The 11,876-nt window shown below is 39.8% G+C and overlaps 1 protein-coding gene across 6 annotated transcripts in view; it reads right to left on the reverse strand.

Annotated features, from left to right (window-relative positions):
- The window catches only part of LOC126392727 (ribosomal RNA processing protein 1 homolog B-like), a 69,376-nt gene that overhangs the window by 50,055 nt on the left and 7,445 nt on the right, over window positions 1–11,876 (reverse strand). For all 6 annotated transcript variants that reach the window (XR_007570206.1, XM_050048318.1, XM_050048316.1 and 3 more), the window contains exons 5-7: window positions 8,962–9,023; window positions 8,754–8,883; window positions 166–230 (exon numbers count right to left, since the gene is read on the reverse strand). Coding sequence is in view for 5 of the 6 variants with exons in the window: in XM_050048318.1 (XP_049904275.1) it covers window positions 166–230; window positions 8,754–8,883; window positions 8,962–9,023 (257 nt within the window). In the remaining variant the exon portion in view is untranslated. The remainder of the gene's footprint in view (window positions 1–165; window positions 231–8,753; window positions 8,884–8,961; window positions 9,024–11,876) is intronic.

Below are 11,876 nucleotides of genomic sequence, written 5' to 3' on the forward strand. Positions count from 1 at the left end.
ACACACACACACACACACACACACACATATATATGTATATATATGTGTGTGTGTGTGTATTTTATCGATTCAGGTCCATGTATTGTTACACCTCTAGTGACACCTCTACATATTTCTAATGTAAGAGACAGCATTACAATAAATGCTTAGGGGATGTGGACTTACTCCTTGGTTTTGGCGGCTGTTTTGCAGAACGGCTCAATGAAGATCAAGTTCTGATCAGCAGTGAGCTGTGAAAAGAAAGAAAAACATAGGGATCATAGGAGCATTAATGTTTTTCCTCATTTATTTCATTCATTCATTCGTTCATTCATTCATTCATTCATCCACTCATTCATTCAAACCTTTATTTAAGACTTGGGAAATCAATTTAGGAAGATCTTCATTTTTAATAATGCCGAACATGAACAAAGACATTAAAAACAATCACCTAGCAAACCAAAAACCATCATGCATACCAGTTAAAACAGAAATGAAAACATACAAAACAAAAGAACAATAAAAATAATAAATGATCGCTTAAAGTAGACATACAGGGTAATAAATATACTCAGGTGTAGATGTATAGTTAAACACATTTACACTCAATTAAAACAAGATCAGAGATAAAGCATTTAAACAGCCATAAAGGTGGCAGAGTGTCCACGTTTAGGGATTTTGGCAAATTCTTCCATGTATAAGGTGCACTGTAAAAGAATGACATTCCTCCTAGTTCAAATCTGATTAAGGGAGTGCGAAGCAACAACCTATTCTGTGAACAAGTACCAAGATTAATGTGAGGTCAGGTTTAAAAGGGATCAAATATAGGGTGGAAACATCTGCATCAAAGCTTTATAAAAGAACAAATTACCAATGCTGGTCTCGCCTTACAGCCAAATGTGGCCAGCCAACCTTTTAATAATGGTGGCAGTGATGGGTGCTGTAAAAATCACCAGTTGTGAACCTTAGCGCTGAGTGGTAAACAGTATCCAGTGATTTCAGTGTAGAAGCAGCAGCTTTTCTGTATATAACATCCCCATAATCCAAAACAGGCAAAAATACAGATTCGACAATTCTTTATCTATGTAGAAAAGGGAAACAACTCTTATTTTTGTACAGAAATCCAAGTGTTGTCGTCAATTTGGTCAGAATTTCTATATGGTGCTTAAAACTGAGATTGCCATGCAGCCAGATACCAAGGTATTTTTACTGTGGGACTCTCTCTATGGATGTACCATTTGCAGAATGAATATTGAAAGATCTAGTATGAGTAGCCTCAGTGAACAGCATCTATTTTGTTTTGTCTGAGTTTAGTACTAGCTTGAGGTTATGTACTTGAAGTTGGTGCAAACCAAAAGACAATTCAATGGACATTCAATGGTAGACTGTGTCATCCACATACAGATGAAATTTACAGGATTCAGAGAGAGGGGGGTGGTGGGGGGGCAATGTCATTTATGAAAATTGAAAACAATATTGGCCCTAACACTGAGCCCTGTGACACACGTTTAGTAATATTTAAAAAAATCTGAGTGAACATCACCCATCTTTACACATTAGAGATGTCGTTTTCACACCACAGGCAGCTGACAGAATCAAAACCAGTACGGGAAAGTTTTTAAAAGTAACAAATTGTCAACTGTGTCAAATAGACACAGACTGATAGAGTGAGTACAGACAACAAAGTGAGATAGGATCTTAGCCGATTATTTACAAGGGATTCCAAAATTTTAGCCAGGCAGCATAATTTAGAAATAGGGCGATAGTTATTTATATCGGTTTTGTCACCCCCTTTATGTCAAGGAAGGACATAAGCTGTTTTCCAGGCTGTGGGGATTATTCCAGTGGAGATAGTCAAGTTAAAAATTTGAGTACTGCATTCTGCAATTAGCAGCACTGAAAGTATACGAAAAAGCTATCTAAATCATCAGCACAAGTTGATTTCCTATTATCAATAGAAAGAAAAGCATTACTATCTTCCCAAAGACTAAAAGAGGACAAACTGAAGCTTGGTGAGGAGGTATTACAAAGATTATCCTGACGTTCAAGGGAATGGTTCTGTTTACTTAAACTGGTTTCAAAAAGATGTCCAGAGGCAGCACAATGACTGTTTAATACAGAGCAGATTTCCTTACTGTCTATTAATGTTAGTTGGGAAAGAGATTTTTTTTTTTTTAATTGATTTAACAACCTTCCAAAATTTGCTCTGATCATGAGTGGGGCTGGTGGAAGCGAGTAAATAGTAGTCTGACTTAGCCTTTCTTAACGCAGCAGTCCAGTGGTTGTTTGAACACAAGCCAGTGGGAGAACTCGAGCCCAAGCTTTATTTCTGGAATTAAAAAGATCAGATAAGTCTGCAGTAAACCATGGACTTGACCGAGCTTTTACCCTATATTTTTCAAAAGGAGCATGTTTATCAACAACAGAATTAAAACATCAGTAAAATGATTTAAGGCAAGGTCTACATCAGGGATTTTGGTAACATCAGGTGCTGCGACACAAGTCATGTAGAAAAGCATGGTCATTGAGTTTTTTCAGATTCCTTCTAGTTATTACATGGAAGGTTAATTTCTTTATGCTCACATCTCTGATGCAGGGAATAAAACAATGATCACGTATGTCAAATACACCACTGAAGATGTATTTATCAGGCTTGTTACAGAGAATAATATCAATTAGGCTTAATTAGAAAATAATTGTGTCAGATTCATACCATTAAAAATATCTTTTTAACTTGTTTGAGACAGATAAAAACCAGTCAATATTGAGATCACCCAAGATGACTATCTCAGAAGATAAAAAAGGTGACAGCAGTTCAGCCAACTTATAGATAGGAGGTGAGGGGGTCACAGGGGACAAAGAAGAGCAATTAGTGACTGGTATGTAGTAGGGTAGTGCAATATCACCTCATTCATGATAATACAGATATATTTTTTAATATTATATATTTATTTATTATTCATATATTATATATTTTATTATATATTTTTTAACGGTTACTGCATTCAAATTCAAAATACTGCCGCGAGTCGTGTCGTGTCCGCGAGTCGAGGTCCCCTACAGATTCCAGGTTGCTGGACAGCGGCACGCTGGAGACTGATTTGTTTGCCCACGGGCGGCTGCCGTGGCAGGGCCGCGTCGCCGCATCCTTGATCTTCAGTTTTCCAGCGTACTGTTCGAGCAAGTCCGGCTTCTCTGCTGCTAATGCTGCTGCCAGGATACAGTGGAGGAGGAGCCAGCTGCTAATGCTATGTACCGGGACACTGCTAATGCTGCTTGCCATGCTGCTAACGTTTGTTTCTCAAAAAAATCAGTCGGGTCGATGACCCACCTGCACATGGGCTACAATGTATGATTGAAAATGAATAACAGTTAAAGTATTCGAAATATCAATCTCCGTCTAGCTATGATGCTAGTTAGCCAACTTTGGCTAAAGCTTACCTGTCGAGGAAAAGAGTAGCCACTTCGACATCCGATTTCAAATTCTTCAACCGTCTCCACCGTTCAAAAGCATCTCCTATATAGACCCTCGCTTTGCCTCGAGTTTTGTCTTGGCATTTTTGGGAATCATAATGAGGTCGTTTGGGTTTAGTTGCACCGTCAGCCATTGTAGCTCAGTCGTAACTGTAACTGATGCTGAGACTCTACTGACTGCGTGACTGGTAGACGGCGGTGGGTGGCGCAACAGGCCAAAACACAAATTCAAAACATAAACATGATTTGCGGACCGTAAATATTTTTTTTTAAATGCGAATATTCTGGCTGTAGTACTGTTGTCGGTGAGATCAGTATGTTATATTAACATTATTCCTTAGTCTCTGTGACATATTAGGATGATTTTACGACTATTTGCTTTAGATTTCTTACATATAGCTCCTTTAATATGATTTTTTGAACTATGGAATGCGAAATGTCTTGAAATTTAAATTTAATGTAATAAGCCATGCCCCCTTTAAGCAATCATTTTCAAATTTTGTGCATTGATTGAGACATGACCCTAGATGAGGCAAAACAAGTTTCGTAAAAATATCTCTGGCTGATTATGAGATATCAACTTTTTGCTTGTATAACGTCCCCCCCTAACTTTCAAAGTATGATTCAGATACTTATGTCGACATTTTCTACAAGTTTTGTGACAATTGGCTCAACGGTTAGAGTGTAAAATCCATTCATGTGCTGAGCCATGCCCCCTCTGAAGTTGATTGCTCAATATCATCAAAACACAATGACATCAGAAAGTCTTTGACAGCTTTTAAAAAGCTTCATCCTGTGATGATCCACAGAACGTTTGGTACAAATTGGACCTACGCCTTAAGAGGAGATGTCAAAATGGTGTTTTTCAAAAAATTCAATATGGCGGACAAGTGGGCGGACTTCAAGGCTTCTTAAGGCTTTCGTAGAACCCTTTCACCTGACCATGTGTGTCAAGTTTCAAGTCAATCTGACATACGGTGCGAGGGTGGTGGCCTTTCAAAAAAATATCTTGAGCACCATTTGCACACAACTTCCAGTCACTGGTTAAAATTTCATGTCTCTATGATGTACTATCTCACTGGAATTTGCAAAGACATTTCTGAATAATTATAATAATAATAATACTAATACTACTACTACTAATAATAATAATGAAACAGGACAAAAACAAAAGGGTTTCAGTCCTTCAGGCTTGAACCTCTAATTAGAGATAATTTTTGTTCAGTTTTTACTAATTATTTAAAGAAAGTGGTTAACATGTAAAGCTTACAATAAGCTCACTTATTTTGTACAATACTGTTTTTCTAATGATAAAATATAAAAATACATGTGTCTCTTTTAATAATTTGTCATTTCGTCAAGAATATCGTTGTCGCAGAAATACCCTGAAATATCTTGATATTATTTTAGGGCCATATTGCCCACCGCTAGTGTGTAGTAAGAAGCTGTAAAGGAACGAGTGGCAGTCAGTCACTGATGTGAGGCTGTTGTGACTGCATGGACAATGTTTGCTGACAGTGCTCGGGTGCCGTTGAAGCTGGGGTGGATACCATCATGGATATAGCTCGTTCCCAAAATAGATTGAAATTGTCGATAAAAGACAAGTTGTGTGTTGGGCAAACTGGCTGCAGACATGTGTGAAAAGAGAGCAGCCTTCTGAAATGTCCGATACCACGGCTAAGCGAGGGGACAGGGCCTGAGATGAACACTGACTTTCCACAGTTTTTGAGTTTATTACAAAATGTTTAAAACTTCAGACTGCTGCTTGGTGATATCGTTTGGGCCAATATGAACTATGACATTATGGACTTATGGGTGTTTGTCGAGCAGTGACATGGTCTGCTGGATGACATCAACAATTTTAGCACCTGGTAAGCAATGGGTCACTGCAGTTTTGGATTTAATATGTCTTACGATGGAGTCACAAACAACCAGAGATGTAGGAGTGAGCAATGGAGGCTTGCTGCCGAAAGTTGACGACAAAGACCGGAAAGCTACATATCCGCCAGCTGGTTTTGGAGGAGTGGCAGCCAGTTTCGGTTGGTGGCCGGAGGAATTGACCAAGCAGCGATGGTGTTCTGACAGCGGGAGGGGGGGAGAGTCCTGCTCATCCAGGATATTGGACTGGGTGGTGAGCTTAATTTTACAGGGAGTACTCAGGGAAGACTTTTTTTCCCCCTGTAAATCCTACATACGATAGACCAAGGCTCCTGGTTGAGAGACAACCTGTGGATTTTCAGATTTGGTGTGAATGCAGCCTCTGCCATACAGACTGACAGTGTCAAGACTTTTGGTCACTTAGTAAAATTATTTTTAGTTTATGGGTCTAAGTAATTTGACTGATAAAAAAATGTGAATAATTATTGATCTGCTGTAGCCGCTTTCTAAGAGACAATTGCCATTTGAATTGTTTGGTCAAGGCTTTCGGTGCCAAAATTCATTTTGTTGTATTGTACGTCTGAGACCCTTTAAGGGGTTAATTGTAAGCGCGTGCTGCAGGTATTCTTGTGTTCACGGGAGCAGCTCATTATATCCTAGTCTGGGGCCGTTAGTGGCCGTTTTGGTAAGGAACCGGAACCAGGGCGAGTGAGAGAGGATACGGAATTCGATGGATGCGCCTTTCCGTCAAAATAAAAGCACCAAGCTAATAAAAATGCGGTGAAACATTTTATTTAAAGAATATAATTTACAAGAAAAGCCCCAAGCCGTTAAGTTAATTGATTTTTTTACACCCCTCATCACCCCAAATCGATGGTGCGCCAGAATTTAAAGTTTTACTTTGGTGAACACTTTTACTTTGGTGAATTTGGTGAATTCCGCATCCGCTCTCTAGACCGGAACCAGAATCCAGACAAAATTCAGAGTGAATAAAAACCAGGCTGGTGACGCGAGGCTATTATATCCAGACCTTCGGCAGGAGCACACGGCCCATTGGTATGTAGCAACTGCTAGCTGCAAAATAGCCTGCTAACGATGTTTAAATCATAAATAAATGGTTGTATGTTGACGTTTACCACACTATCCCAATGTGCTTTAGTTAAATTATGATTTGTGGTTTATAGGCGTTCAGCCTCTAACGTGAGTGTTACGTAGCACTCTCGGCTAGCACTCGGCTAGCTCCCGGTAGCATTCTCGGTTATCAATATTAGCCGTGACATAACGGTAGTTAAATACTCGATCAGCTAACGTGAACGATAGCGTGGTAAACGGTGACTTTAACTCCATAACCCGTTGCAGAACATTGCGTCGTGATGTGTTTCGTGACTTATGGGCGACACGTGTAGTAAGTAAACACGGGCTATGTCATAACAACTCCGCAATGCCGTCTAGGGAACTGCTTTGCGCATGCTCCTAGAGTGCTAAGCTTTCTGGGAAATGTAGTCACTGTGGTTACTTTGAGTCTGCTGTGTTATGTGTAAGACAACATTACTTATGTAAGAATATGTAAGTAAACTCGTGTTATATGTAAAACAACATTCTTGTTTGCTTATATATTTAAAAAGAATATTACATACTTTATTTCTTTTCCTGAACAGATGTAGAATGATAATTAATGGAAGAAGTAATTGACCAGCTTAAAGAAATCTATGTACTGTTTATTAAAAAAATGAAAGCAGCTATTTAGTAGTCACAGTTTTACTGGTATAACATTACATGTAACCTTTTGCATCTCTGTTTCTGATTGTTTCAGGTTTATGACCTGTGGTTATTTTGGTATTAAAATAAAGAGGACAAAAGACAAACATGAGTCATAACATTTTGTGTGCTGCCTGTCAAGCTTATTCGGAGGGCTAAAATTTGAAAGATCCGAACAGACAGCCCTCCAGACCATTTTACTCATTGCCATGGAAACGTTGAACTATTGCTGCTGTCATATTCATATGTCATTTAAGTTGATGAAAAGTGCCTACTCATCTGTTCCTGCAAATAACAAGATAAAAATCCAATGTATAGCTTTTTTTGTGGCTTAACAAAAAATGTATTTAAACATCTCTATGTAACATACAGGCTAAATGCTTCAAAATCATAAATGTTTGTAAATAAGGACGGGACTATAACTCAATAAATTGTGCATAACCTACATAAGAACTTCTTTTGTTGTTTTTTGGCCAATTTTTTAGCCTATTTCACTGCGCAGCCTGATAGGCCACGATACTGCAGTGCACAGTCCCTCTACAGTCTATATTTCTGGCCAACACAATTCAAGTAACATTTTAATAGACCTAACTATCAATAACTATTTGACACATTCATAAGTTTCTGGTTTTTTAAAAACCAACAATGTCATGTCCATATTGCAATGAATTGTGGGTTATTAAATCAGTGAAGTCTGCTGAAGTCTGCAGCCCAAGCTGACCCTTTGGAAGTCTACAGAAAGTCCACTTGAAGCCCCTTCTGAACTGGATGAACTGTAGCTTTGGACAGCCCTGTACAGATAATATTTTAAGAATCATCACATCTCACTCGCCACAAGTCTCTGTGATGCTAAATAATTTAATAATTAAAACAGTCCAATAGACTACATATAGTTTGTGATACAGTTAAAATGGCCAAAAATTTGAATAGCTGCGTTGCAGGACGATTTAAGGTGTGTCCCTAAATCTTCTGCTTGTGCTTCAAATTTTCAGTTAGGGGCTAAAATGCTCCTACTTAAAAAAGTCAGTCTGGAGCCTTTTAGTTGGAGAACACTGGCTGACTTTCATATCTATGGAATTACCTTAGAGCTGAGAGAGAGGTTGAAAATATAGGTCAGGGGTTGAGCAATGAAATCTGTAGGTAACTAAAAAAACAAAGGTTCAAAGTTGTCTGGACCAGCAGGTTTTTTACTATCTAACTTTAGTAAGGCTTCATGCACTTCACTAACAGAAAATGGAGAGAAACAGAAAGGTTGATGTATACCATTTTGGTCTGTATCACAAACAGTGGTGTTCAAAGCACCAGAGTTGGAAACAGAATCAAACAGCGAGCCAAAGGACACAAAATGCTCAATTAACCAGTTCAACATAGTAGGCCTATCTGATACAATGAGTCTGTGGTAACGCAAGGAGATAACTCATTATCATTTATACGAGTATATAAAGATTTTAAGGCTTTCCAGGACTTCCTCGGATTATTCAAATTTTCAGTGGTAACTGAAAGATAATCAGATTTACATGCTTTGATTCTTAAAGTACAATCAAACTCTCCTCGTTTATGGCTGCCAATCACAGCAGGAACTCAATAAGCCTAATTTTCCCCCCAACTTTCTGTTCCTAATCACAAATGCCAAGGATGTCTTAAACACAGTGTTACTATTGTACCTCCGCTGAACCCACAGCTGCCAGTTCAGTCATGTAGAGGTCCAGGATGTGGAACTGTAGCCCACTGGGTGCCTCACTGCTGCTCTGCAGGAGCTGGACTGTGAGCAGATCCAGAAACCTGGCAACCATGCTGAGGAGATAAAGTTAACACAATTATTCATGTCAAAATGATAAAACCATGTCGAAACAATATTAATATAATGTTTACCCGCTCTCCCAGTTTTTCCTCTTCAGCATCTCAAAGATTTGTCTGAACATGAAGCGAACCAACTGTTAGAGAGAGGAAATGAATCATTTAGCAATACCACAATCACAACATCCAAAATCTTTCTCAAACCACATCTTCAAACATTTACAGCTCAAGTCTTTGTAGAACACTGTGTTGTTGCAAACAGTGTTAAATTGTCTTGTTCAGGGGAGTCAAACATACGGCCCGCTGTAGAGCCCAATTCAGTCCACTGTATGACTTTGCATATATAATATTGATGCAATTGTGAAGGCTGAGAGGTATAAAATGTAAAATGTTGCTTTGGAGACTTTTTACCCTTACCAGAATACAATTCTCTGAAAAAACAAACAAAATTAAAGCTGCAAGTAGCGCTGGACGGGACCTCGGACTCCCGCTTTTTCGACCTCCAGCTCACGTAGACAATTAAAGACAAAAGTTTTAGACAGTTTTAGACCCCTCTCCACTCTAGCTCACAGATGACCATTTCTCCACATTTGCTCATGTTATTTTCAGAGGCACTAGCTCAGTTCCTGTTGGATTTAGGTCAGGGGTGTCAGCACGTGATTTGTAGGTCTTGTTGAGACGAACAAGCCAGATTTGGTTTAATCTTTCTACGACATTACTACGGGCCGCAGTGGCCATTGTAGTGTGTCTAGGTGGCACCACGAAGATCGTCAGGAGGTTTTGTGGCACGTCACCTTTAAGAGCCCATAAAATCCAAACCGTTCGAGTAATGACAAAGTTATTCAGAAGATCTGTTCAGCAGGGGTTGGCCTGTGATGTGTGCAAGTTTGAAGCTGATACGATAAAACGGTGGGCCATTTTAGTGTGTCTAGGTGGCTCGAAGACATTCAGGAGGTTTTGTGGCACGTCACCTTTAAGAGCCCATAAAGTCCAAACCGTTCGAGTAATGACAAAGTTATTCATATGATCTGTTCAGCAGGAGTTGGCCTGTCATGTGTGCGTGTTTGAAGCCGATACGATAAACGGTGAAGGAGGAATTATTTTTTGAAAAGGAGAATTTTTGAAAAACGACATCTTACTTTGAAAGGGCAAATAGCTCACTTCTTGTTGGATTTAGCTCAGGGGTGTCAGCGCGTGATTTGTAGGTCTTGATGAGACTAACAAGCCAGTTTTGGTTTTATCTCTTAACGATCTTTCTACGACATTCCTACGGGCAGCAGTGGCCATTTTAGTGTGTCTAGGTGGCACGAAGATCGTCAGGAGGTTTTGTGGCACATCACCTTGCAGAGGCCATGAAATCCAAACCGTTTAAGTAATGACAAAGTTATACAGAAGATCTGTTCAGCAGGAGTTGGCCTGGCATGTGAACGTGTTTGAAGCCGTGTGATTTGTAGGTCCCGATGACACGAACAAGCCAGTTTTGGTTTGATCTTTCTAAGAAATTCCTACGGGCCGCAGCGGCCATTTTAGTGTGCCTATGTGGCGCTAAAGAGCCCATTTTGGCACTTTGTGGGTTAATTTTTTTCATTTTATCAATTTTTTCGCCAGTCCTTACAAGTGTGCAAATTTTGGTGAGTCTTTGAGCATGTTTAGGGGCTCAAATTTGGTTTTAGGAGATGGCGGGAGAAAAAATAATAATAATTAAAGGTTTAGAGCCTGCCTCCAAGAGGCTTTTTTGAACATCTTGGAGCGTTACATAAGCCTGCCAAGTTTCATACATGTAGGTTAAACTACCTTCAGGGGCTATTTCTTCAAACTTTTGAAGGGGGCGTTTGATAAAAACTCAAGAGCTTCATTTTTAAGTATCATCAAGGTCTAAGGACTTAGACCAGCAAGTTTGAGGTGGGTCTGATTAACCTGCTAGAAGAGGGACATCAAAGAATGTATACAGTAGCTTTCTGTTGCCAGTAGGTGGCGCTATGGCAGTGATTCAAAATTCCTCTGTAGATGTGTTCAGGGCTGGACTGTCATCATATGTGTGAAGTTTTGGCAAAATATTCCCACATGGAGTCAAGTTACAGCAACGTTTATCATCACGGCAAAACATCAAAGTTCGGCGCCAGGCCATGGCCACGCCCTTTGACTAAAAATCACAGTTTCCACAATAAAGCGTCATCAACGTCTCAAGCTTTTGATAACTTTTCATCTTCAAGGTCTTGGGGTGGGAAGTCATGAAACTACAAAACATACAGATTTTAAACCCAAAGACTTCAGTTGCTCCACAGTGAAGCATCTTACTGCACCAGCTACTTTAACCTTTTCCACTGCACTGGGCTGCTGGCATGCCCGGCATAACGTACAGTCAGAGGCACATATACACTACAAACTTTCAAAGCCTAACCAAAACACAATGTTATTCACAGGTTTTTGACTAGAAAAACTTGACACACCGCTGCATCTGAGGTGCATCTCATATTAATCTTCAAGTTCCCCGCTATCAGATGATGTATAAAACTTATATGTAGCATATATGTTTCAAGATGGCGCCCCCAGTGCGGACGCCTGTTACAGCAGCTCCTGCTCACCGCTGAGTTTTTTNTTATTCACAGGTTTTTGACTAGAAAAACTTGACACACCGCTGCATCTGAGGTGCATCTCATATTAATCTTCAAGTTCCCCGCTATCAGATGATGTATAAAACTTATATGTAGCATATATGTTTCAAGATGGCGCCCCCAGTGCGGACGCCTGTTACAGCAGCTCCTGCTCACCGCTGAGTTTTTTTCAATTTCTTTTCATTTAACTTTCTTATTTTGAGTTTTCTTTCAGTTAGCTAGCTAGCACTTATGTTCTGTTTTGTTATGGAGACGAAGACCGCTCTCCTTATAGCGGTCTTTCTCCCATTTTGCTATGGATACGATCGTGTGCGGGGACCCGGCGCCCAGCCGTGCCTCCATTGTTTACACCCGGGACCAGCTGTTAGCGCTGCG

Source organism: Epinephelus moara, chromosome 7 (assembly GCF_006386435.1).
Source record: "Epinephelus moara isolate mb chromosome 7, YSFRI_EMoa_1.0, whole genome shotgun sequence".
NCBI lineage: Eukaryota > Metazoa > Chordata > Actinopteri > Perciformes > Serranidae > Epinephelus > Epinephelus moara.